The sequence below is a fragment of the Actinia tenebrosa genome, unplaced genomic scaffold (assembly GCF_029948245.1).
Source record: "Actinia tenebrosa isolate PJP-AT-01 unplaced genomic scaffold, QUT_ActTen_1.0 PGA_scaffold10__47_contigs__length_13832649, whole genome shotgun sequence".
Taxonomy (NCBI): Eukaryota; Metazoa; Cnidaria; class Anthozoa; order Actiniaria; family Actiniidae; genus Actinia; species Actinia tenebrosa.
Window position 1 is genome coordinate 4,578,842 of NW_028292570.1, and position 27,925 is coordinate 4,606,766.

General features: G+C 36.2%; 2 protein-coding genes and 1 long non-coding RNA gene across 4 annotated transcripts in view; 2 read left to right on the plus strand and 1 right to left on the minus strand.

The window, feature by feature from the left end:
- Nucleotides 1-1,015: 1,015 nt before the first annotated feature.
- LOC116306589 (fatty acyl-CoA reductase 1) lies at nt 1,016-15,256 on the plus strand. Its single transcript, XM_031716675.2, has 15 exons — nt 1,016-1,264; nt 5,581-5,857; nt 6,236-6,408; nt 7,025-7,097; nt 7,374-7,480; nt 7,827-8,004; nt 8,624-8,668; nt 9,391-9,509; nt 9,793-9,866; nt 10,936-11,017; nt 11,495-11,584; nt 11,991-12,063; nt 12,294-12,350; nt 12,752-12,879; nt 12,975-15,256. The coding sequence occupies exons 2-15, from the start codon at nt 5,669-5,671 to the stop codon at nt 13,132-13,134; spliced, it is 1,548 nt and encodes a 515-aa protein (XP_031572535.2). The 5' UTR covers nt 1,016-1,264; nt 5,581-5,668; the 3' UTR covers nt 13,135-15,256.
- Nucleotides 15,257-19,242: 3,986 nt separating this feature from the next.
- The window catches only part of LOC116306574 (serine/threonine-protein kinase BRSK2), a 38,138-nt gene continuing 29,455 nt past the window's right edge, over nt 19,243-27,925 (plus strand). Inside the window, exons 1-2 of one of the 2 annotated variants that reach the window (XM_089026580.1) lie at nt 19,243-19,488; nt 19,591-19,685. In XM_089026580.1, coding sequence (XP_088882706.1) covers nt 19,416-19,488; nt 19,591-19,685 — 168 coding nt within the window. In that variant the 5' untranslated portion in view covers nt 19,243-19,415. The remainder of the gene's footprint in view (nt 19,489-19,590; nt 19,686-27,925) is intronic. The other variant, XM_089026579.1, reaches the window with a different exon arrangement.
- On the minus strand, nt 21,629-27,749 carry LOC116306575 (uncharacterized). The gene is made up of 3 exons (XR_016119200.1): nt 27,683-27,749; nt 22,735-22,891; nt 21,629-22,581 (listed from the first exon to the last, which is right to left on the minus strand). It is a non-coding gene; the product is annotated as an uncharacterized LOC116306575 (long non-coding RNA).

The following is a 27,925-nucleotide window of genomic DNA, read 5'->3' on the forward strand; positions in this document are numbered from 1 at the left end:
TATAATTACAAAATTGTGCAAGCATGTTGATACCTGGATCCATCGCCTAATTTACTAATGATAAAATCAGTATTTTTGATTACTTGAAAGATATTCAATATTTTGAAGGTAAAACTCAACAAGATGCAAGCTTCTATGCAGTCCAATTAATGATTTGTTAAAAATTTCATTGTCAAAAATCCATATGCAGGGCTGTCAACCCCCGAGATATTCAAATCTGGAGAATTGATAGGGAGGGGAAATGACGTCACAGCGCGTCAAAAAGCACGCGAAAAGACGTCTTTCGCTTTGTAACATTTGATATGATTGGTTTATTTCTGACCAATCAGATTATCGCTTATATTGCAATGGCCTGCTTGCAAGAACAGTTTATGAGGAACGTTTTGATTTTGTTAGCGATGTAAAATAACACAAACAACACAAAATAATTGGAATTTTAATTATGGTTGTGAAAGTTGAGTCTCACAAGAAATGGTCAGCTTCGGCGATTATCCGGGAGAATTGAGACTCTAATCTGGAGACCGGGAGATACGGTCCAAAATCTGGAGACTCCCGGTTTATCCGGGAGAGTTGACAGCCCTGCATATGAGGTGTCACATGACCAAACATGGGTTTATTTAGTGATGTAAAATTCAATAGAAATTGGGCTGACCCGTAATGATGATGTTTACCATAACAACCAATGTATACTTCATGAGACTTCATTCATGGAAGACTTTCGATTTCTGCCTGGAATGGTCAATCTTCCTTCTACCTTATTATCTGTCCTGGCTTGCTGCACTTGTGCTAGATGCAGCATATTTATAAATGCCAACAGAAATTATTATTGGTGAGTATTTTTTATTTTGATTTCTATTTTGTATGTGTATCTTGTAGCTCAAATTCAAGTAGAAAAGCATTTTCTTTATGATAAACATTCTATATTTAGTTACAAGACAAAATTAATCCTCTCCCACCCCTCCCATGTTAGTAGACTAAACAACCGCTGTCCCCAGTTATGCAAATGAATCATCACTGAGAGTGAAAGTCGGGTCCAGACAAGCGAAAGTTGTAAAATATTTCCGACGAAATCAAAACAGAATTTCTCCTTAGGGTCCCGCACTTGACGCTTGATTTGAAAACATCCTGTATTTCTAATAATACTGGTCTTAATCGACGAAAGTTCGTCGTGGGAGGCTTTCGCAACTCACCTCAGTTGACTCAACCTGTCGTAATATCGTCTTGGCGCGGATTTTCCCTTGAGAGTGAAATTAAAAATTCAAAGGTAAGAAAAAATCTGGTGTTCCGATCTCCATTTAATATGAAAATCCCAAAAATATTTCCCTTCTTTTTTCTCGTTCTAAGGGATCTCTAAGCTAGGGGAACATATTGGATAAATTTATTCTATTAACTTCAGAATAATGCATGATTAAAATTGGTATAATTCAACGCATTGTCCTGCAACACGTCGGATGTGTATAATTTATTTAGGTTTAACGTTATAAGTAAGCATTGCTGATAATTATACGAAATTTTATTTGCCAAGTTGGTTTTTGGGGTAAAATTCTGCACCACTATAATCTCACGCCTCTATAATCACGCCACTTTTTTGACTATTCTTATAAATTCAACCTTTAGACTATGTGCACACTGACTTACTTCAACTGGTTTATAGCTTATAACTGGAATTATTTATAAGATAAAAGTCAATCTCTTTCTTGAATATTTATGTCTCATTTTTAAAAATAACTTATTTTGTTTTATCTTAATTTCAAGAGTTCTTTTTTTAATTTATTCATCCATTTTTATTGTACAACTCTACCATTGTCTGGGCTTGAATATTCATAAGCTTACGGTAATTTTAAACTCTAGCTATTCACTTCAAACTTTTTAACAAAAGATCGCAAAACTTCAGCAAAGATGTTTTCTTTCTTTATAAGTTTAATTATTCTGCAGAGTTAAAATTTGGATGTACGTTGTAAATTATTTGTACACAGTTTGTACAATTATCTAACTTCAATACATTTGTTTATTTTGAATTAAAATTTTAGATCCAAATGAAATTAATTTTTGCAAGTCCAATGCAAGCTTGCATTTGAATAAGTATTTTGTCTACAAGCTATATTTGTATCTTAAAGTAGCCTCTGTAGAGATATTTTGTTTTGCCATAATTTTGCCTGAAATTTCATAAGGTTTTGTTTATTTCTTTAATGTAATGACCTAGTCAAAACAGGTAGGCATTGGGTGTCAAATACGAGGAACCTAGGTGGCCTACTTTGAAATAAATGGCCCAGGGTTGTCAATAGGAGCCGGCAAACGGCAGATTCTGCTGTCTAGTCTTGCAAATTCAGCTGCCTACTCAGCCACTTCCCAAAGTAATTGTAAATCTTGATTAAATTTCTTTAAACTAGCAAAATATGTGAATAAAATAAATTTTAACCCAATCTTTGTTGCTGTACTATGAAAACTCTAATGCAATCGAAACTAGTGCGATCATTGTCCGCCATCTTGGATTCGTAAGAAGAGTGAGACTGGTGACAAGTATGTCTTGATTACATGCTCCACTGATTCCCGGTTTACCGCCTATTTCAATTTTATAACTGCCTACCAAAACTTTTATTAACAACCCTGGTGGCCATTGATTCATGAGTAGATGCTAAAAACTGAATATGATATAGTATCTTGCATGTAGATGATGGGGGTATTGCTGATGATGATGGAGCGTGCATGATGATGATGATGATAGTGTACATGTGTGCAGGGTGATGATGATGATGCATGTCAGATGATGATGGCATGTGCATGATGGTGATGATGGTGCATGTCAGATGATGATAATGATTGTATGTAAATGATGATGATGCATGTCAGATGATAATGATTGCATTGCATGATGAAAATGGTGCATGTATATCGGATGATGATTATGGGGTGTACATTATAATAATGGTACGTGCAAGTCAGTTGATGATGATGGCATGTGAATGATGGTGGTGGTGTATGCATGTGATGATATTATAATGGTGCATGATGATGATGATGCATGTGGAATGATGATGATGATGCCTGTCAGATGATAATGGAGGTGATGATAGTACATGATGATGATGGGTATACATGATGATGGTGATGATAGTGGTAATGATGGTAATAATCATTGTAGTGTTGATAATTGATGAAAATAATGATCATGATAATGGTGATGGTGTTCTTAATTTCCATGATGGTGTCTTGTAGATATTACATTTGTTCTCACAGTCTAAAACATATAGCATTGTTGACAGCCATATTATACATCCTGCTTTCATACATCACATTACATAATAAATATATCTCTAATTCAGTAGGCCATTAAACAGAGAGACATCCCTTACTACAACATGTACAAATCCTTATAGTTTATGGACATTATAATGTAAGCAAGAAATGGGGCAAACTGATTTGTTGCTGTATCATCATGTGTCTATACAATCACATGATAGTAAGTTGTGTGAACGGAGGTTGCCAAATACCAGGTGGACTTATGGACTTTGAGTCAACAATCAGTCAAAACACTTAGAAACTATTGTGCCTAAACTATAGTTCATGACCTGTGTTGTTGGTACATGTGACTTATAAGAGGTTTAGTACCTGCTATATAAATGTCTTTGGAAATAGACTAGTTATTGTATCGCTCTTGGTTCTGCCTCAAAGGTTAGAAGTTGACAGGTAAGGCTATGCTGTACTAGCTTTTCTTGTAGTTTTCAAGCTTTAAGTTAGAGAGAGGAATTTATTATTTCTATAAAAAATCTAAAAATCAAAAACATATTAGCTGAACTGTATCACACCTTGGGACCATCACAACAGAGCTAAGCTCCAACTAGGTAAGAGCCCAAAAATGAAATTGGAATTTAGAAGTTGATTTTTGAGGCGGGAGGAAAACCCAAGAACCCAGAAAACTCTCGAAGCACAGGAGAGAACCAACAAACGACTCTACCCACATATGACATCGAGACTGGCAGGACTCGAACCTAGGTCGCATTAGTGAGAGGCGGTGCATTATTCAGTAATAGCTAAGTTTTTTTTAGGTGAAAGGAGATGATAAGGACAACTATATTCCTCGTATGTGTTACAAGTGTTCCATTTAATGATCTTCGTAGGTTGTAGTTCACCTCTCTTCCCTTGCTTGTCTATACTGATCATGATAGTTACTGATTTTTATCCATAATTAGCAGTTTAAGATTCTTAGCTCGGAGAAGCCAATGGCAACAAATGTCCTCTTTGTTGGATGTATTCTATAAAATGATATATAGATACTGAGTCTCGTAATCTACCTCAACTATTCCCTCTGCTTCTTTTCTACTAACAGGGACTCTTATATTTCATTTATTTATTTATCAACAATATTTATACAGAGGTGACCAGTTCAGCAAAGCTTCTTTGAATGGGGCTCTGTTTAAATTAAACTTACAGACAGAAAATATAGTACAAAATATAAAAATTAAAGTTACAAAGTACTAAGATTAAAACATAAAGTATATTGGATGGCACATAGCGTTAATTTTAATAGCGAGGTCAAAAATGCTTTTTAAGGCCAGACTTGAATCTTGTTTAAAGTCGTGTACCCTCCTCAGGTCAAGTCATAAATAGGGACTGAATTTCTTATCACTGCAAACGATGAACTATGGTTTGTTGCAGTTCTAAGCATGTACCGTTAAACAAGTCTTTTGTATCAATGTACGTAGATTGGTCAGCCTTGAATCTGAAACTAGCAGATTTTCTATTTATTCCTAATGACTCATTCTAAGTACTATTATTCTAAATATTTCCAATTTTTTAAAAAATTTCTTTCCCAATCTTTTTGTGGACTTTATAGAAACTTGAATTTCTTACCCTGTATGGGGTGTCTAATTATTATCACCATCAAACTCTTGCATGTTGGATATTTTTTTTGATCAGTCTAGACAAGAAGTCAAAGGTCAAGTGTCCTTAAAGTTTAGTTGAATAGAACAATAGGACTTTCCAGTCACGTCTTGGTACCTATACTACCTGGAAATTCATTACCAGATGTGTATGCATATATATCTTTAATGTATGTATACATTACACATGTTGTTAAAATTTGGTTGAATACTGTAGATCGATAGAACTTTGCAGTCACATCTTGGTACTACTAATATAATCATTACTTGAACTAGCTATGTACATTAAATTTGGCTGAATAGAACAATAGGACTTCCCAGTCACGTCTTGGTACTACTTTATCTGGAAATTAATTACCGGACATGAGGGCATGCACATGTATATCACATGATATGTAGATATATATCTACCAGAATTCAGTTTCAAATATAATTATATTAAATTGTTTATGAATTCAGGCAGTCTGGCTGTCCATAATTAGAAGACAGTAACAAAGCTTTGTTGAAATATTGCAAATTTAGGGGTGGCTTAATGGTTTTCAGCTGATTATGTTCTGAAATTCCCCTCTTTGGGAATTAATGCCAATCGAGTAATTTTTCCCTTGGCATGAGCAGCCATTTTGGAACAACTCTTTCTAAAATTCTTAATCTGCTGCTGTTCTTGATCAATGTTTATTTGTTAATCTGCTTTAACTTCCAGATCTTCGATGAAGGATATACTGTAAAGAACTTCACTGGCAAAGCAAAGTCCAGTCTTAAACTAAAAAAAGGATCCAAGATCTACAAACATGGAATCAATAGAAGATTTCTATGCCAACAAGAAGGTGTTTATCACTGGAGCAACAGGGTTCCTTGGTAAAGTTCTTCTGGAGAAGTTACTAAGGTCATGTAAAGATATAAAGAAAATCTATGTTTTGGTAAGAGCTCGAGCAGACCTGACACCTCAACAGAGAATTGAGAAGATCCTTCAGTCCAAGGTATTTAAAAAAACAAACTACAAAACTTGGTAGGGTAGCTAAAATTACACAGAGTAATTTTCATCTAGGCACTTCTAGATAAAAGTAGGATTTAGAAGTTGATTTTTGGGGAAGGAGGGAAACCGGAGAACACAGAGAAAAACCCTCAAAGCACAGGAGAGAACCAATAAACTCTACTCACATATGATGAGTCCAAGAATCTAATCTGGGTCAAATTGGTGCAAGGCAAGCCTTCTCACCATGGCGACACCCATGCTTCCCTAATTTAAGGGGGCAGCCCGTTCATTTTATCACAATAATTGTTTATGACCTTATCACTTAAGAACTGTATATTATTGCTACAGTAACAGATATCTAAACTATAAAATGTTCTTTTAGTTGTTCCAAAGTGTCAGAGATATTGCGCAGCTTACAGAAAAAATTGTAGCCATTAAAGGCGACATAGCTGAGCCAGGTCTTGGCATGTCAGAAGAAGACAGGCTCCTCGTTGTTGAAAATGTTGAAATATTTTTCCACTCTGCTGCTACAGTGAGATTTGATGAAGAATTAAGGTAGGTTTTCCTATGGCATGGATGGATGGAGGGAGGGAGGGAGGGATGGCATGGGATGGCATGGGATGGGTTTAGTTAGTATTTTGGGTGGGTGGATGGATGGATAAATGGATGGGTGGGTAGATGGATGGAGGGGTGGGTGGGTGGATGGATGGATGGATGGATGGATGGATGGATGGATGGATGGATGGATGGATGGATGGAAGGATGGATGGATGGATGGATGGATGGATGGATGGATGGAAGGATGGATGGATGGATGGATGGATGGAAGGATGGATGGAAGGATGGATGGATGGAGGATGGATGGATAAATGGATGGGTGGGTAGGTGGATGGAGGGGTGGGTGGGTGGATGGATGGATGAGTTTGTGGATGGATGGATGGATAAACAAATAAATGGCTGGATGGGTGGAAATAAGTAAGTAAATAAAAAATATTGCTTGAGTGACTATGTACATGATTATATGAATAAATTAATAATTTAACAGAAGAATGAGCAAAAAAAAAAATTAGTGAATGAAAAATACAAATGAATGAATAAATGAATAAAAGGAATAAAAAGGAAGAAGTAGTGATATTTATTTTATTTATCAATTTTGATATAAATTTTACAGGAATTCTTTGCAATTAAACGTAAAGGGAACTGAGGAGATGATCAAACTATGCAAGGAAGCCAAGAAACTTGAGGTATGGCCACAGTATGATCATAAACAACAACTAGTTAGTTCATGATCAATGGTCCAAATCCACTTGGATGTAATGTTTTCGCATTACAAACACGTATCATTCTCTTGAGAATAACATTCTTTGTTTGAGTATTCATATTCATGTGTCTTCTTAGCGCAACAGTTAAACAAAAAGTTCAAGCCTCAGCCAGACCAACACTCAGGGTCTTAAAATAACCGAGGAGAAGGTGCCACCTTTTTAATAATATCTTCAAATCTATAATTTTTATTTTTGCAGGTTCTTCTGCATGTTTCATCAACTTACGCCAACTGCGACAGAACTGTTGTAGAGGAGAAGATTTATCCACCAACTGTTGAACCGGAGAAACTCATTAAATCGTTAGAGTAAGGCATTCAAATCTGTACCCCATACATCTAAGTCCAAAATGGCACATGGCTGAGTGTGTCACATGAAAATGAGGCATCCAGGGCCAAATACAAAGAAATAATATGGTGTCAATGCAAAGTAAACACTTGTTCACTTGTTCTGTCTTCCTTTTCTTCTTACATTCAGGAACGTGACAATTTAGCAGCATCAAATTATAAGAAAATACTGTAAATTTGTAAATTTGGCCCTGGATGCCTCATTTTCAACCGGCCATGCACCATTTTGGAATTAGGTGTATGATTTCATCAGTACACACAGTACAATTGATGATATACCATAATGTTTTTTTTATTGATAATAAAGATGGATGGATGATGACATGGTGACGGCAATCACACCTCATGTGATCGGCAAAAGACCAAACACATACACCTTCACAAAGAGTCTTGCTGAGCATGTTCTGTCACAGCAAGCTGCTGACCTTCCTGTAGCCATCTTCAGACCATCGATTATCGGCGCATCATTAAAAGAACCAATTCCAGTAAGTATGAGAAATGCAAATACCTTAATTTCTCCTGGTCACTGTCCAGCTATACATAACTTTAAGCCTTAATGCATGCACAGATTTTAATAAGCTCAGAGGTTGTTTCAGGGTTCAATCTGTGAGTTAGCCATGCCCTGATTTAGATCAACCCAGAGGTTGTTTCAGGGATGATCAATCTGTGAGTTAGCCATGCCCTGACTTTGATAAACCCAGAGGTTGTTTCAGGGTTCGATCTGTGGGTTAGCCATGCCCTGACTTTGATAAACCCAGAGGTTGTTTCAGGGTTTGATCTGTGAGTTAGCCATGCCCTGACTTAGATCAGCCCAGAGGTTGTTTCAGGGTTTGATCTGTGAGTTAGCAGTGCTCTGACTTAGATCAGCCCAGAGGTTGTTTCAGTGTTCGATCTGTGGGTTATTCATGCCCTGATTTAGATCAGCCCAGAGGTTGTTTCAGGGTTCGATCTGCACTGTGAGTTAGACGTGCCTGACTTTGATTAGCACAGAGGTTGACTGATCATGACTAAGGTACTGACTCATTGGCACCAGGATGGGTGGGTAGGGGCCTATATTTTTTTGCAAAGAACTAAAAAATAATTATTCTGTATTTCGTTTTTCAGGGATGGGTTGATAATTTCAATGGTCCCTCTGGACTCTTTGTCATGGTAAGTGTTTACAGTTAGTGTGAAAAATATATTTATTGATTTTGGTAAATCAGTGGCAGATCCAGGGGAAAGGTTCAGGGGGTGCACACCCCTCCCTGGTTTGACTTTGTGCCCTACTTCAAAGATTTAACCAATGCATAATTATGTTTTTCCCTTTGATTGTAAGGGGTGCACCCCACCCTGGATTAACTATGTGCGCTGCACCCCTCCCTGAACAAATTCAGAGATCCGCCACTGCGAATGTGCTGTTGATATATCATGAGGGCAAAGCAGAGGGGGAAAAGTATTAGGACAGCAGCTCAATGATGATGATGACAATGATGATGATGATAGCAAAGCCGAATAGGTGGTATTGATGATTAAAGCACAAGTGGGCATTATGGTAGTGATAATGGTGATGATAGCGACTGCAGAATTTGTGTTGCTGATGATTGAATTACAAGTCGGAAAGATGGTGATGATGCTAGTGATGATGATAGCAACAGCATAATTGGGGGTTTTGATGATTGAAGCACAAGTTGGCATGATGATGATGATGATGATGATGATAGCAACTGTAGAGATGGTGGTGGTACTTATGATTGTAGCACACGTCAGCATAATGGTGATGATGATGATGATGCCAGCAACAGCAGAGATGGTGGTGATATGATGATGATAATGACTGTGGCATTTTCTATAATGTGGTATTTGTATCTCAAACATATATAATTGACCTTCAGGCTGGAAAAGGTATGCTTCGTTTCATGAAGGGTGACCTTAATGCCATTGCTGACATTATCCCAGTGGATACTGCTGCCAATATGATGATATGTGTTGCATGGGAAACAGGAGCCAAAAGGTATTAACTAATAAACTATTCACTCCTCATGATTGTAAAATGTCTCAGCTCCAAGCTCCTTTACAACCAGCAGTTAGGTAGATCACGACGTTTCGACTGCTACTGCTAGTATTGATCAGGCGATGGTCTAGACTGGAAGGTGGTGTAGCACTAGCATTCGAAACGTCGAGGTCCCCCCAACTGCCACAATCCTTAGACAAACGAATAAGTATGATCTTTGATTTATATCCATGATGGAGAATCATTTTCATTTCGAATGAATAAGTCGTATTGTGTTTAACAGGTGGAAGGGTACTGGTATACCTGTGTATAACTGTTGTACTGGAACCATAAATCCTATTACTTGGGGAAAACTTGGTGAGTAAAAAATGATTTTAACATGTTTGTTTTTTAAGCATAGGAAATCAAATAGGTTCGAGTGCAGTTTGAAAAAAATATCATAATTGCAGTTCAAAATCAAGATTTTAAAATTGCACGAGCTAGAGCCGAGTTCCTCGTACTGTTCAAAAAAGTCCTAAGACTTTGGTTAATCATGAAAGCAGGTTATATATAGAAAAGAAAGCCATGTAGTTATGTTCGTGCACCCTGAGCCACGCACAGAGTGAAAAATCGTGCAAGTCTGTTAGTTTTTGCCTATTGTACGCGGATTCCCTTAGTGAAAATGGTTTTAGTATGTTCACAAGCCCAAAATGCATCGAAAAGTAAGCATTTTCAAACTTACTAAAACTTATTATAGTGTGGACAGCTCGTGCGTTGTATCCATAATCATGTGTGGACAGCTCGTGTGTTGTATCTGTATTCATGTGTGGTCAGCTCGTGTACGTTGTATCCGTATTCATGTGTGGACAGCTCGTTTGTTGTATCCGTATTCATTTGTGGACAGCTCGTGTGTTGTATCCGTATTCATGCGTGGACAGCTCGTGTGTTGTATCCGTATTCATGCGTGGACAGCTCGTGTGTTGTATCCGTATTCATTTGTGGACAGCTCGTGTGCTGTATCCGTATTCATGCGTGGACAGCTCGTGTGTTGTATCTGTATACATGTGTGGACAGCTCGTGTACGTTGTATCCGTATTCATGTGTGGACAGCTCGTTTGTTGTATCCGTATTCATTTGTGGACAGCTCGTGTGTTGTATCCGTATTCATGTGTGGACAGGTCGTGAGTTGTATCCATATTCATGTGCAAACCTTAAACAAAGAAATGATACTCTAGAGAATGACATGCCCATGAGAATAAGGTTCATTGTTTAAGTTGTATCCATATTCATGTGTCTAATCTCATTTGCAACCATTAAACAAGAAAATGATACTCTAGGGAAAGACATGTGGTCTGAAATAGAAAAACATTTGCCCAAGTTGAAAATGTCACATGAAGTGTCTTGTAGAATTTCTAACTGAACAGTTATGTTGTTAATTTTTTTCTAGTGGACCTTACAAAAACAAAATTTTCTATTTATCCCATGGACGATGTTTTCAGAAGACCAAACTTTAATTTTGAATCAAGAAAGTAAGTAATTGCTGCTGCAGGTGTCGCCCTGACTTAGATCAGCCAATAGGTTGTTTCAGGGTTCGATCTGTGAGTTAGCCATGCTCTGACTTAGATCAGCCCTGAGGTTGTTTCAGGGTTCAATCTGTGAGTTAGCCATGCCCTGACTTAGATCAGCCCTGAGGTTGTTTCAGGGTTCAATCTGTGAGTTAGCCATGCCCTGACTTAGATCAGCCCTGAGGTTGTTTCAGGGTTTGATCTGTGAGTTAGCCATGCCCTGACTAAGATCAGCCCTGAGGTTGTTTCAGGGTTCAATCTGTGAGTTAGCCATGCTCTGACTTAGATCAGCCCTGAGGTTGTTTCAGGGTTCAATCTGTGAGTTAGCCATGCTCTGACTTAGATCAGCCCTGAGGTTGTTTCAGGGTTCAATCTGTTAGTTATCCGTGTTTCAGGATATAGACAAACGCTAATAATGCTTTTCGTTTGATGTTTTGTTAGGTTATGGCACTTCTACTATACTTACATCAGTCACAAGATTCCCGCCATCATTGCCGATACCTTGTCCATATTTATTGGCAAAAAGCCAAGGTACGTTATTTCCCGGGAAATGAGATACCAGACGTAGATTGGTCCAGGAATCTAAGAAAAGGGTGGACCATAAAAATCTGTTTTTGCTTCAGAGGAACCTCACTGATCATGCAAAACGAAACCAGATGGGGTCCAGGGATATGCAGGATGGAACTAGGGGTGGTAAAAGGGGTGACTTGTGACCCCAACCCTTTTGCTCAAATGTCACTGAAATTTTATTTTTCGTTATTGTTGAGGGAAACTGTTTCATTTTGACAAGAGATAATAGCTCTAGAGCTAGAAAACACTTGGGAATTTTTGTTGTTACAAACAAGCTTTGCACGCCTAGATTCCATTTCGCTTGGTTCTGATCGAAAAATGCATTGCAAAAATATTACATTGTATTTTGCATGGTTTTCTTCCTTAGGATGAACCGGTTATACAGCAAACTTGAAAAAGCTACAAACATCATGAAGGCTTTTACTACACAAGAATGGCAGGTGGGTACCCTGTGCTTTATTGATGTTAGTAAGGACAAATAACTATTCTTTTCATTGTGGAATCAGCACTTTAAAAACTTTTTTTTTAACTACACTTTTTTAAAGATTTTTTTTCCCGAAAGTAGCCAAACACCTTAAGGTGGTATTACAATATCTAGTGTTACATTTACTATCTGTGCAACACATTGTTGGTGTCTTCATTTAATGTTAAATTTGATACATTCTTGCAGTTTACCACGACAAACAATTTGAGATTACTGGAAACATTGAGTCCAGAAGATAGACAGGTTGGTAATGATGTAAACATTATTTCGAGCTATCGTTCGTCTGTCCGTCCAAATCATGCATCCCCTTCCATTATCCATCTGTCTGTCCAACAGTTCGTACGTCATTCCATCCATCCGTCCGTCCGTCCGTCCGTCCGTCCGTCCGTCCGTCCGTCCGTCCGTCCGTCCATCCATCCATCCATAATCCATCCGTCCATCCATCCCATCTCATCTCATCTCATCCAATCCCTCCCTCCCTCCATCCATCCATCCTCCCATCCATCCACCCACCCATCTATCCATCCATCCAACCATCCATCTCATCCAATCCACCTATCCCTGATATTTCAAGTTCAATTTCAAATGCCTTCATTCGAAACAAAAACTCACGCAAAAAAAAATTCTTTCAAATTCTTTGACAGACCTTTGGATTCGACGTCCGTGAACTGAACTGGGATTCTTACTTTAAAGATTTCGTGCTTGGAATAAAGCTGTTTCTCCTCAAAGAAGACATGAAAAACATCAACTTGGCTCACAACCGAATAAGAAAGTGAGTAAAACCAAAGGGAACCCAATCCTATATTTAACTTACACAGGGATCCCACTCGCCAAAGCTAAGTCTATTCGTTTTTCTTTTCTTTGCAGACTTCGTAACATTCGCTGGAGTATGTACGCTTTGATGTTTGTTCTCTTCTCCTGGCTGCTCATTAAAAAGGTCCCTGCTGTTCGTATGGCGTCTCTCAAGTTACTCATGAGAGCTAGGGTCATCTTCAGAGCATTGGAGCCCTTTATGATCGTCAACTAGACAACCATTTGGTCAGTAGAGCACCAGACTAAGTAGTTAGGGTTCCTGCTGGGAACCCTCTGGTATAATGTTCGTTGAATTGTTTGAAGTCTTTATCTTGATTTCATGACTAAAAGAGCGTTTTCACTCACGTGGGAAGGCAGCCATAAACAATAGAAACTTTCTGCACAGTATTTGCATAAAAATAGAGTTCAATTCCCGGAGGATAGAAAATGTATTGTTTTGGTACCCCATAATGGTCGCTGTGACGTCACGTGAAAACGCTCATTACTAGTTTATTACTCACAAATGATAACCGCCATTAAATAGACCTCTTTAACTTGAGCGCAATTTTTTTTCAGTTTTATATTATTACTTAAGGTAAAGGGGTTTATTCGCTCTGAAATCAAGGGAAAGTTCAAACAAATATAAAACCACAGGGTTCCCACTCTGAGATTCTTAGTCTGGTAGACCCCTGACATATAACGTCAAAGCAGCTCAATACGAGAATTGGAAACCTATTGTCATATCCTTCAAATTGAGCTGCATTCTGACAGACTTCGAGGGGTCTATTCATTTGGTAATATTTTTAACATATATCGTCTCCGAGGCCCCTTCAATAGACCTCTTCGGCTTGGGGTAATGTTTTCCCATTTCAGACCACATGTCATTCCCTTGAGAATAAGATTCTTTGTTTGAGCTGTATCCATATTCATGTGTCTTCTCATGTGCAACCGAGCGCAAACCTTAAACAAAGAAACGATACTCTAGGGAATGTGGTCTGAAATGGAAAAACATGTCAGAGCCGAGGAGATCTATTCCCTATTGAGGGCGAGAGTGTTCTCTAATGTTATACCTACGTTTATCGTGATTCTTGTCGACTAGAACTCTATATAGTCAATAATATTTCTTAATCATTCTTATCGCCACCAATGCATCTAAGCTTTCCTTACGACGGAGAGATTCGATTATGGTATAGAACTTTAATCATAAGAAAATAACGAAAGTCGTATCCCGCACCACCAGTCTCTAAAAAACGCAACTTTTCGAAAGCGGATACGTGAGGTGTGGATGGGCCAAAAGGATTCGAAAGCGCTGCGCGTGGTCTTCTTGATTATGACCATTAGATCGACCCCTGTATACTCTCATGGTCAACCTTTCGTTGTCTATGGAAAGAAGTGCTATGCATGATAAAATGAATCATATATGATTCCTTTTTAATATACCTCTGACCTCCTCAACTTCTAGCATATACAGTGTTTGGAGCCCTATGACTCAAAATCCCTTGAGATATGAATACGATGGAACAATCGCCATGTTCGTTGATCTAACAATGAGAAGCTAGTGAGGAATGCTTTGTTATCGTCAACCAACATGGCGCCTATGACGTAACATGCGCATGCTCTATAGAGACATGCGATCATGGCCTAATAAAAAGGCATACCACGCTTAGAGTTGTCTGGGTCAGATGAACATCAACACTATAATATTATTAATAATTCTAATATATATAATTTTATTATTAATAATAATTAATAGACCTTTTTCTAGTTCCTAAAATACCGCTGTGTTCCTTGATTACAGGCTCATTTATTCAGGCTTAGCCTCGAATCAGTGTAATTATTCGCAAATACCAACGGCAAAGTAAAGAATGCACAACTTCAAAAATACAAACACTTTAAATTTCCACTGAGCTTTACTGGAACGCTTGAATATTCTACACTAAATCGAAGCTCACCCTGAACAACAGGGAACTCAAAACTAGAGTTTTTTGAATTTAGCCCGTTTAAGGATTTTCCCGATACTACAACATGACACCACAGAAATCTAGCTTGGGCTACCTGTGTCAAAACTTGAGTCTTAGTGCGCTTTCAGAACCGATTGGTCTGCGCGACCAGTTCTGAAAAGCGTCAGTTCTTAGAGCTGGATGTGATTTATTTGAGAACTTGCCGCTTGGACCGATCGTTTTGACTTGATAGGAAGCGCCCTTAGAAAAAAAAAAATCTTTTTGAATTTCAAACGATATAGATAATTAATAACTTACTATTCAAAATTCAATACAATTTATCAAACAATCTTGTTACAATCAATAGATGCAACTAAAAAATATATATTAATAATATTAAATAAGTAGAAAAAGTTTTTCGGTGCAGTGACTGTTTCGACGTCATAGTCGTAGCCGCAGATAACTTCTGCTACAGGTGCATGCGGATATAGCGAAGTTTCTTGGAGTATCTATGAACCTGTTCAGGATTTTCCCTAGAAAAAAATTTATTGTTTGTCTTAGCGAACCAACACGTCCGACGTTGGGCTATGGTGTCCCTTTCCCGAATTAAGGACTGTCTCTACCATCCCTTTGGGATCCCCAAGACATCCCCTGTCTTTCCCCTTGTCCCTGTTTTATCCTTTAGAATACCGGTGTCTCTCCTATCCCCGAGTTCCCTCGGGATTCCCTCAGACATCCCTTGGCCGTCGCTCGTCCCTGGCCTGCCATCATCACTACTAGTGTCTCTAGACATTCCCTGTGTATCACCTTGTCGATGTTTTATCCTTTAGAATACCGGTGTCTCTCCTATCCCCAAGTTCCCTCGGGATCTCCTTAGACATCCCTTGGCCGTACGTCCCTCGTCCCTGGCCTAACATCATCATTGTTTTTCTTAGCGAGCCTTACAGTTGATAAAGGATATAACTAGCTAAAAACTAGTGTGAGCTGCGTCGGTGTTTCTAATGAAACAGTAATGATGAAAAGGTAAATTATACACCGTGAAAAGATGAAAAAACTTACTGACGTTTCGGACGCTAGTCCTTCGTCGGAGTAAAAGATAAAGTTGATAAAGGACGTGAGCCTCATCCATGGCCTCACAGATCTTCTGAGCTATAGTCGTGGAGAACCAGCTGTAGGTTTTGATTTTAGCAGACGGGGTGGGGTGGCTTATGTGAACCTACATTCATGACCGGGGGATTTTCTCAAAAATGTTGAGACTATAGGATTGCCATTTGTTCGTTATGCAGGAATAGTCCGCAGTTTCGAGTTCCAAATTACCGCTGTGTTTCTTCATTACAGACTCATTTACTCAGGCTTAGCCTCGAATCAGTGTCTAATTACTCGCAAATACCAACGGTAAAGTAAAGAATGCACAACTTCAACAATACAAGCACTTTGAAACTTGACGGACCTTGACTGGAACACGTGAATATTCTTCACAAACTCGAGGCTAACCCTGTGCAAATGAGTCTGTAAACAAGAAACACAGGGGTAATTTTTGAACTCGAAAAGGGTCTATTGGAGATGGAGAGAGTTAGAACCCCCGGGCAAAAAAATATATTTTCATGCAAAGCTTTGCATTGTTTCTTCCCTACATAAGGCAATCCTTTGCGTGCAGTTGCTGACGTCAGATCATCGCGTTGTCCTAGCAGCTGTACCCTGCAAGGAGAGGCCCTTTTCTTTTCCTAGCGAAATAAAAAAGGACCTCTGTTCGCAGGGTGTAACAGCTGATTGGCTTTGAAGCATTTTATCCTTATTTATAAGTCAATCCTTTGCGTGCAGTTGCTGACGTCAGATCATCGCGTTGTTCTAGCAGCTGTACCCTGTAAGCAGAGGCCCTTTTCTTTTCCTAGCTGGATAAAAAAGAGCCTCTGTTCGCAGGGTATAACAGCTCATGCGCTTTGAAGCATGTTCTCCTTATTTATAGGTCGGTCCTTCAATCAAGATTTTCTTAGCTTCTGACCTCGAACTCTATTTTATAATATAAAGAGCCTATCTATATGTTTACAAGCGTTGGATTTTCTGTCAGGTCTCGCCCTTGATTTAAGGGCATTTCTCCACAGTTTTCCTCCCTTCAAACCTAACATGCTTAATTCCAGTTCGATCTGGGAGTAAGACAACGTGCCCTGATTTTGATGAGCACATACTAGTAGGTTGGTTCAGAGTATCGATAAAATTGGAAGTGAAATTTTGAACAAAATATATAATATTTCCCAATTTTTCTCTCAGTCTTATTTCTTAATTAGGCGTTTCCGACTGAAATTATCACAAGCTACCTCAGACATCCAACATGTCATCTCCTATAGCGATAATGATTACAATAACCATCTATATGTAAACAGATATTTCTTGATAAGCGTCAAGAAACTTTCCACCACGTGGCTTTCTTTGTTGCATGTCAAAATGTAACGCGCCACGCCCGCCATGCCGCGCACACGTAATCGCGTCATCCGTCAATCAACTTCATGAGAAAATTTTGCTCTAGCTTTTAAATTTTTTTAAATTCTGGAAATAGTGAATTCCTTGGTACTGAGATCTAGTTTCTATCTAGTTGAATGATAGTATAGCTGGTCTATGAATAGATAATTAATGAAAGTACTGTTATGATGTCTTATTAAATGCAATTTCCAATTTGAATAACCCAAGATTTGAACTTATCATCTTAATTTTCTTAAGCTTCCGGATGTGATGAGCATGATTTTAGTTTTTGTCTTTCCATTATATTATTGATAGTAACTCGTTTAATCTGAATTTTGGCTTGTCTCTAGAGATCACCTAGTGCTCATGGAGCTTGCCTGGTGCTATGAATAATTGATTAATTATAAAATTATCGTATTATCACTTCAATTCCTTTTAAGGTTCGGATCGACTGGTTAGGTTACGTTCCTGGTGAAAAATGACTTTCGCATCAGAGAGGAATCAATATAATTATGCTACAAGTTTGAGTCTTTCGGTTTTATATAATGATACATATTGTGGACGTATGTGTGATGGGATGATTGATAGAAAGCATCTTATCAAAGGGGAGGCTAAAAGAGAAGAGAAGAGAAGAGAAGAGAAGAGAAGAGAAGAGAAGAGAAGAGAAGACATGGAAGAGAAGACATGGAAGAGAATTAGGAATTAGAAAAGAACATAAGCAGGAAAAAGGACGGGAAGAAAAGAGAAGAGAAAGAATTCGAAAGGAAAGGAAGTGAAGAAATGGGATTAGAAGAGACATATAAAATCATCTAAATCAAACTAAGTGAAGAAAAATAAGAGAAATTAAATGACGTAGAAGTCTAAAAAAAACAAAAAATCGGCACGAGCACAGGAGTATAAGCGAAATAAACGAAAAGAAAATAGGAAATTGAAAAGGCATAATAAAAGGAAGCATTTAGGACCATTGCTATTGATAAATCGAAACAAGCGAAAACGTTAAAAGGATTAATTTCATGCCGTCGCTCGCTTGACGCAAATATGACATCTTGTTGTAAGAAACCGTTTACTCTTTGCCTAAAATAATTGAATTATTTCACTTTCAGGCACATGTAAAGCTTTCATCTTAACTGCTCTCGTAGGACAGAAAAACTCGTGTCCATTAACGTCAGGGAAATTTTTAATTGAAAACGAAGGAAATGACGATAGAATGGTTTAATGACGCCTATTTTATTACCTTGATTGTACAAGAAGCACATGGAAACAAGAAAATAAATTTTCTTTAGACGGGATAACTTGGTTGGCAAAGCGAGCTCGCGTCGAGCTGTTCGTCGAGCAGAGCCTGTTTGCCAGCTGTCCGCCACAGGAAGCCCACATTGTGATCTAAAATATCTTGTTACTCGGATGAATAGCATCAATAAAACGCCAAATATTCAAGTTATAACCAATAAAAAATATGTTAATCTACCTAAACCCTAATCAAGGTCCATTGACGCCGTATCGTCGATGAATTCCCGCGAAAACATTTGGCGGGAAATTGTAATGACTGTGTAGAACTTTGTATTAATCCTTCTCTCAGCGGCAGCTGTTAGGGATTAAAGAAGGGGAAACGTCCTTAGGATTTGTAAATAGTGACTTTTTCTGACACTTCGAGGAAAAAAATTAATGTGTTCTCGTCAAAAGGAGCCATTTCTGATCTTGTTCGCTGTCACTATTAGAGTAAATTGGTCTATCGTGATATTCCGAGGCCGACTTATGAATTTATTCGTGAAGCGATCGACGATCGATGAATATTCTTGATTGCTTGCCTAGGGGTGAATATAAAAGATTGTTTCGGGAAGAAAAAAATTTCAAATAATACAGTTGTATTTTCATCGCTCAACTTTACTTATATTTGTTTCTTAAATCTAGAGAACCAATCAGTGACGAGATTAAAACAATAGATTGATTGACAGCTGCCGGTAAATAAAACCTTTGTGCCGCGCGTTTCGTTCTCAACTCTGAAAGTTGAGAAAGAAATTTGTGCAAGTGGACGAGAATGGAGGAGCTTTTCAAGACTTTTGCCCCATTTACAAGCTTCATACTTCTAGAGCCGTAGTGTCAACTCAATTATCAATCGTCCATGATGTCCAAATTGGATATTAAGACCGTTGGGCCTTTTATTTTGCAGGAAACGTTGGGCCGAGGTCAGACTGGTACGTTTACTCGACGCACAACGCATCGAGACTTCAAATGTTTTTCTTCGGTTTTCTGGCCTTGTTTTTTGCGTTGTTTAAGATTCTCTTGGAATCTTTCAGGTGTTGTCAAGCTTGGGGTTCATTGTCAGAGTAAGAAGAAAGTCGCAGTGAAGATAATAGACCGTACGAAGCTGAGCGAACCAGTTCTCCTGAAGGTAGGAAGAATGTCATTCACAGCCTTTGCTGGCTTGAAAACATGTTTCTTAGCAGAACTAAATGAATGCCCAACTATTTGAGCCTTGTAAATACACAATTTGCATCTAGTTTTTTTTAATATGAGTTTCCTGAATTCAAATATATTCTGTGGAAGAGCGATTGGAGAGAATTGAACTCTATCATTGGAATTTATTTTTATTTTTGTCCGAGGATTTATTACGGCAGATGTTGTTAGCGATTCAACCTTCATAAATCTTCGGCACAACAAATGACAAAAGAATCGAAAATCCCTCGCAAACCTGACATAGAACATGGCCCATTGAAAGGATTTTCTCGACTATTCAAATATTTATAAGAACAGGATCAAGTGAATAAAGATTCGGGAAAATTCTTTAACTTTCCGAGGAAAGAATGCTTTGATGGCGCGCTTTTTGCTTCTTCAGGACGACCCTACAACTTCTAAAGCGATATTTCTTTCCAATTTTCTCCATTTTCCTACTTTAACCTTACGTGATTTTTTCGAAACTGTTATATCGAAACCCTGGAGATTTGAACTACGGGAGATGGCTTGTAGGAATTGAGTTTTTGCCAGTGGGCTGGAGTAAATAAATATATAGTAAACTGCAGTGAAAGGGAAAGTCCTCAAAAAAAATCAGTGATCATTGAGAATGGAGCGCGATTTTTAAACAATTTTTGTCAGATGAACTGAAAGATTCTCACCAAATAGATTTTTATCATTTGAAGCAGAATTCTTTTTGTTTTTGAGGATATTCTATTTCGTGTTTGGTACAAACAAGTTCTTAATCAATGAGATGTCAATATAAATTAGAATAACATTCACGGACATTACTCCGGAGTCCAGGAAAAAATGGGATTTGGAAGAAAAAAAATCACATGTAAATTCCACGACAGTTTTCTGCCGTGTTTCAATATGGTTTTATTTTCCTTTTAGATTCCGATGTTTGAATTGTTTTTGGTACAAAAATAACCACAATATGCAAATATTTTTTATTTATTTTGGGAATGTTACCAGTATAACTTAAATATGAAAGATTCCAATTTTTAAGTAAAAGGATTAGATTTTAAATTTGAAATGTTATCAATTTGATGGAAATATATTCCTTTTATAACCTTATTCAACCCCCAAAAAATACAGAGAAAAGTATTTATTTTAAATAATTGCATGTTATATAACATTCATTCATTTTATACAAAGAAACTCTGAAATCACAAACTTAAAATTTTGAATATATTAACAAACAATAAATATCCTTCCCTATTTACACTTCACTCTATAACACATTCAAGTCATTTTTGTAACTTTTATTTTAAGTACCTATTTATGCAATGTGAGTTTTTATTAAACATTTCAACAGAACAAGGCAACTAAACAACTTATTACACTATCTTAATTAGAGAAATTATCCCTCAAAATTTTACCATGAAATTTTAGTCCTAAATAATACAAATTGTTCCAACTATAGATTGTTGAATTTGAAGTGTTTGTTTTTATTATAAATGGAAAGTTCTGAAGTGCAGGAAAAAGCTGTCAAATTTCTGTCATGTTAACACAAATTACTCTTAAAATCTTAGAGTCAAAAATATTGACTTCAAAATTGTAAAAAAATATCGTAATTATTATAAGATTTAGGCATTGTTTTGAAGTATTGTATATGAAATATTTTTCTAGATATTATGTGTCAGATGACTTTGAGTGTGCACATGTACTCAACTGATATACTAACATTTTTGATATGAAGAGATTATGACTCAAGCAGAGCATTTGTTGACATTATTATGATAATTTTTCAAACAAGTTTTTGTTTCTCAATGTAGCTGGTTTTTGTTTTGTTAAGGGAAATGTTTATAGGTAGCAAAAGGTCTCTTGTTCCAAAGTAGACATAACTATGTAAGACAATAATACAGGTAACTATCCAAGAGATTTAAGGAATTGTATGTTTATAAGTTAAACAGTTAGGACTAGCCATTGCTTTTTTCAGGTTAAATGCTGCAAGCATGAGTGGAATGGTTGCTACTACATCCTGGGAACATGTAATATGATTTATCCATTTCAATAATGCACATATCTACGAACATATTATTTTCTTGTTATGGTGGGGCTGACCGACCACAATAATACTTACAAAGTAACATAGCTGTCTCTAATAGTATCAAGAGAAAAAATCAATTGCAATAGATATCTCGTTCTAGAGTAGATATACTGTAACTGTGTAATAGGATGATACAAGTATTAAACTTATTCAAAGAGATAAAGAAATCCTATAGCTAAGATAGGATAAGCTGGGATTTTCTTTAGTGCATGTAGAGTGCTTAAGTAATGCTCTTAGCATAGGCAATTTCCTGGAAAATAATTCCTGATTTTATTTATTATTTTTTGGACAAAGTTTTTATTTAAGAAGTTAGCCATCATTCTTTAAAGATTTCATATGCTTGACTGATGCTCAATGATATGCCCTTGCATTTTAACAGCAGTTTCATCATAATTTAAGGGTCAGGGATTAGAGAATGCTAAAGTAAATTAATTAATAAATTACTCTGGCTTCAACTACCATTAGGGCACAAAATTAACACTCACTGAAATTCACAAAATGCGAGTGAAATTTTGTATTACTGAGTAAGAAAGAATAAACAGTCCACAAATAGATGGATTGAAAAGTTCACAGCCCACATCAAGAAGCGTTTGTTATTCGCTGCCATCAATCGCTAGTGACTTTGATATTTTTGCAAGTGAGAACAAAACTTCTGAATGTTTGCACCCGAGTGCATTAATATTGAATGACTTGTTTTCTTTCTAAGCAAAGAATTCCATCTCCATTCGATGATTACATGGTTAACTGTTGTCCCCTTTGGACTGTGTATACCTACATTACATTCCTGCAACACAAACACTTATAGTTAGTAATATGACTTGTTTCTGTAACCTCAAAAACTGTCTGGGCTTTCAAAAACTATCCATCTCCAGTCGATTATTACATGGTTAACAGTTGTCCCCTTTGGACTATGTGTATACCTACAGTACATACATACCTGTAACACAAACACTTATAGTTAGCAAATCAATATTATGACTTGTTTCTGTAACCTCAAAAACTGCCTGGGCTTTCAAAAACAATCCATCTCCAGTTGATTATTACATGGTTAACAGTTGTCCCCTTTGGCCTTTGTGTATACCTACATTACATTCCTGTAACACAAACACTTATAGTTAGTAAATCAATATTTATGACTTGTTTCTGTAACCTCAAAAACTGTCTGGGTTTTCAAAAGCAATTACGAATATACTAACAAATAAGATTGATAAGTACTGAAGAAGACAAAACGCTTATAAAATTTCCAGAACTCCAGTGTTATTTGTCCAAAGAAACTTGAAAAAACTTTGGGAATTCTTTGTTTATGAACAATGTCATAGCCGCTATGCCGGAAGAATTTGGCAAAAGATTTTTAAACAAAATCTTTTATATTTTTCAAGATGAAGGCCATGGCTTTTGTTATATTACTTCCTTGGGAATGATTAAAAAACCAAGAATTCTGTTTTGCCAAACTTAGCTTACTGATTGAAATTTAGATTAATCATTTATTAAAATAAGCATAGATATCAAATTTTCAAACCTTCAAATTTTAATAAACCCTGTGCTAAATGATAGTTTTTTTTAGGGCGCAGCTAACTCACAGATCAAATAGCGCAGTGCAGCTCCGTGACATCATAAAAACGAAGGCAAAGGTGAAATTCGGACAAACAAACTTACGAGTTTACTTTCAGCAGTAATTTTCACAGCCAATCGCAGTTGATCTTAGATTACATGGGTTATTATTGTAACTTTAAGTAAAAATAATAAAATCGGTTCGTATAATCCTCGTAGCGCTTAAACAGAATGCAATGTTTGTCCGAATCTTTAAGCTATTTTTAGAATCAGTGCGCTGCGCTATTGGAATTATAAGTATGTTATGTTTTGCAGAGAGAACAACCAGAGAACCTGGAAAAAATCTATTGAATCAAAGGAGAGACACCTTGTGTCTCTGGTTCCATTCTTGCCCTTACAATAGTATCACATGTGAGAAGAGTTTTTTGTTGCAGTAGGTCTCTCACATGTATTTGAAATATATCCTAGAAGGGAGTTTTTAAATTTAGATTTCAAATTAGGGGCTTTCCCCCCAAGGTTCTCCAGTTTTCTCTTTCATCACAAAAACTAAAGTAAATTCCACTTAACTCTCAGTGTGGGTTACAGTAGCTGTGCCATGACTTTGATCAGCCCAGAGGTTGTTTCACGGTATTGATATAAATTTATGATTTTTTTTTTTTTAATGATAAAAACTATATTTCAATTTCTCTGGGAAATAAAAACACCTATCAATTTTGTAGAGTTATGAGTACTTTCATCAAGAAATAATGAATATCAGATACTGTAATCATCTTAGAACATTAGATTTCATTGTCTGCTGTGTTAATTTAGAGTAAGAGTTGTCAGCAGATTGTAATTTTGATAAAGATAGCCTACAGGCAAGAATGCTTAATTTATATCTAGATTTGGGCAAACTAATTTCAAGTTTTTAATGGTTGCCATAGCAACTCTTTTATGATCATAAAACAGTGCTTGTGATGTTGGTGGTGGGGATCGCAATGGTCATGATGATGATATTGGTGATGATCATATAGTGATGATTCAGTAGCAGGCATAGCTCAGTTGGTTAGTGCTTGGCCTTCCGAGCTAGAGTTCTATGGTTCAATCCTCTCCAAATTAAAAGGAAGCTATCAAAAAAAAAGGAAAGACCTACTCTGTACATTATTAACCTTGGCCTTTTGAGCTAGAGTTCTATGGTTCAATCCTCTCCGAATTAAAAGGAAGCTATCAAAAAAAAGAAAAGACCTACTCTATACATTATTAATGGTGTAATACCACCAGCAGCAAACACAAACTCTATCTAAAATCATAGTCACAATCTTTTTTGAATATAGGATATCAAAGAAGTTAATACAGTAGATAATATATTGATAATTATCATTTGCTATTATTAATAGATCTTAGTATAATTTTAGACTCAGATATAGAGTTTCTTGAGCTTTGATTGGTCCAGCGACCAGTGATTATGAGACGATAATTACGATTGGAAATTATACCTAGTAGGTCATTATGAGATTTGTTATAGTTTTCCAGATCAGAAGTAACAATAAAAGGGTTTTTTTATCCTGAATTTTGACCTTTCTCTGATATTCAATTCAAGTCTAAAATTATACTAAAACAATTATTACCCTCAGGCTCAGTGATTATGGTGATATTTATATTCCAACGATAATCACTTTGCCTTTGGTGAATAATTGATAAATATGAAACTTATATCCAAGGCATTATTAATATAAATGGGACCTTGGTGCTGAAAAAGACTGACGTTAAGATGTATTTGATTATTCATGATTACTCGTCATTGCCTTTTCGGTTCTGAGTATACATGTACTGTAGAATTAATCCTGACCAGAAATTATGTTTTCCAGGACTGTACATTATTAATGGTACCTGCCAAACCATAGTACAAAAAAGCCAATATCAACATAATGACTTAGTCATAACCCATTGATTATATTGTCCTTGTTTTTGGAGTTTAGCTTTTGTGATTTCTGTCCAGGAATTGCCCTATTTCATAATGACGTCACAGTTTGTTTACATGCATCGGCTAAAATGATAGAAGTTTAGGCTAAATTTAAGCTTAATTCTCTTCTTTTGAGATATTTAGTAAGTAATATTTAGTTGTTCTTGCCTTCAACAGCTCATAAACCAAATTTCATTATGATTTAAGATTAGTTGTTGTCATTCCATCCGCCTCCAGCGACCATGATCCCTAGCGTTAAAACAATGGTTTGTTTTGATGTGACATCACTATGAAATAGGGCTATTGCATGTGGTATTTATACGGCTGTACATTTTTACTAGTGCTGTAGTACCAAACAAATGCCTCTAGCAACATGAATGACTCAGTTATAACCCATTAAAGTTGTCATGTCTTTTGAGTTCTTCATTAAATTATATTAAGTTCTGACCAGGAAAACGTTTTGCTTGTGGTGTTATGTATGTTGCTGCATTTTATAATTGCTGGCCAGGAATTGCTTGTGGTATTATCAGTTTTTTATGGACTGTTTATTATTCTGTTGTACCAAACAAATACATCAATTACAATCTATTGAATAAATATGGTATATTGGTATTTTGAGTTCTGCGTTTAAAAATATTGATCAGGAATGTACCATACATCTCCAAGAGGATGGACTATTACCAGATTTTTTCCAAAAACAATATTTTAAAAATGTTATAATTTATTAATAGGGCCATAACATTAAACAAATACCACTGTTCACCACGACAATAACAATATTTCTTTGTCTGATTACTGACAAGAAACAATTGAAATTATATTCAGTTGTCAGTTTTTTCAATTTTCAGTTTTGAAAATCCAAGGATTGCATGTTGTGTATATTCAGTGATTATTTGCTGCTCTAATTTAACTGCAAGACATGAATTCACTTAATAGAGTCATTCAAGTTTTAAGATTACTTCCATCACAATCAATTTGTGATCTCTGATGACCAATGTAGCAAAGGAATTGGAATCATATATATTGTTAGGAAATCTTAAAATCACCCTTAAAAGGTTTTCAATTACCTTCTAATTTGTCCTCAAAAGCTACTTCTAACCCTAAAGTATATTTCTCATAATTATTTCCAAATGAAGGTTTTGTAGAACGGTAGCATACATTATAAACAAAATATATTGTTTTATTTTATGTCATTTCTGACTCTTCCTTCTAGCTAGCCAGCGTACACAAACTCTGATATTTTTGTAAAAAATTGTCAGTGAATATCTATATTCAGCATATTAATCTTTGATTCATGAATTCCAAAAGTATTACACTCGCTGGGAGAAATTTAAATTTTTTATATTTTTTATATAGGCATGGAAAGTATAACAGAAAAATAATAATAAATATATAATAAATAATAATGAAGTGAACCTCATTCATTTAATGTGCTGTTTTCTTTCTCAAATTCTGCCACCAGGGTTTATCTCAACTGGTTTTCCTCCTCTAACTTTAAGTTATCTTTTGGGGGGAGTGTTGTGTTTATGTATTATAAACATAGTTTGAAAATTGTAGCACTGAGTGATAGTGCTCACAGCAAATAATTATTATTACCCAGCATGGAAGAGTATTTGGTCTTTAATTTTTTTTTTTAATCAACAGATTAAGTAATGTTTAATAAACGAGCAGGAGTGTTTTATCGGGTATAAAACACAAGGCGCAGCCGAGTGGTTTTAGACCCGATAAAACACGATCTGCGAGTTTATTAAACGGCTTAGAAAATCATGATGTACGTTCTCATATTGTACAGAATACTTTACGAAATGAACCAAGTTTGATAGAGAAAATCCAAGTTGAAGTTTATGCGAATGAAGACAAATCTATATTAGATATAAATCCTCCTTCATGGTCATGTTTTCTATTGTGTTTCCTTCTTGAATTATTAATGAGTTTTCTAACATGAAAAGTCATTAAAAACCATGCAAACACATTTTACTTTATCTTGTGTCACATTCAAGTAAAACTGTCTTGAAAATATACCCTTTTTAAATTTGTAAAATACTGTTCAGTGTTCCTTGATTTCTCACTAAATTATTTACTTACATTTGGCTTTATTTTATTATTAGTCAAAAATTTGTCAAACAGACATATTTTGTTGTAATGTTGTAGTGACATAAAGGACTTGATGACAACTACAATATATCAAAAAATACTATCACCAGAACCTTCTCTTGAATGGGCCATGAATATCCTGAAACCTGAGCATTAGAGAATTTGAAACTAAATTGCTACACGTCTTGTATTAATTTTTATGCAAGATTCTAAGAATCACTATATTTATTTTGTCATTTGAAACATATTAAATTTCTGTATTTGACTTCATCAATTTAGATCAGATTTGATGATTTACCTTTCAAGTTTATAGACTCTGCTTATCTAGATTAAAATCCTTGTATGTGAGAATCGGGACACAAACAAATTCATTGCCACTAAATTATGCATGATTGTTTTGATTAAACCTGTGAAAATGTGATCATGTTGGCATGTAATGTTATTTGAATGAATTAAACCACAGTTCCTTGATGAGATAATCAGAGTTGAGATTAATGGATTATATATCTAATGGTTACATGTGGTTAACCTCAACATATGT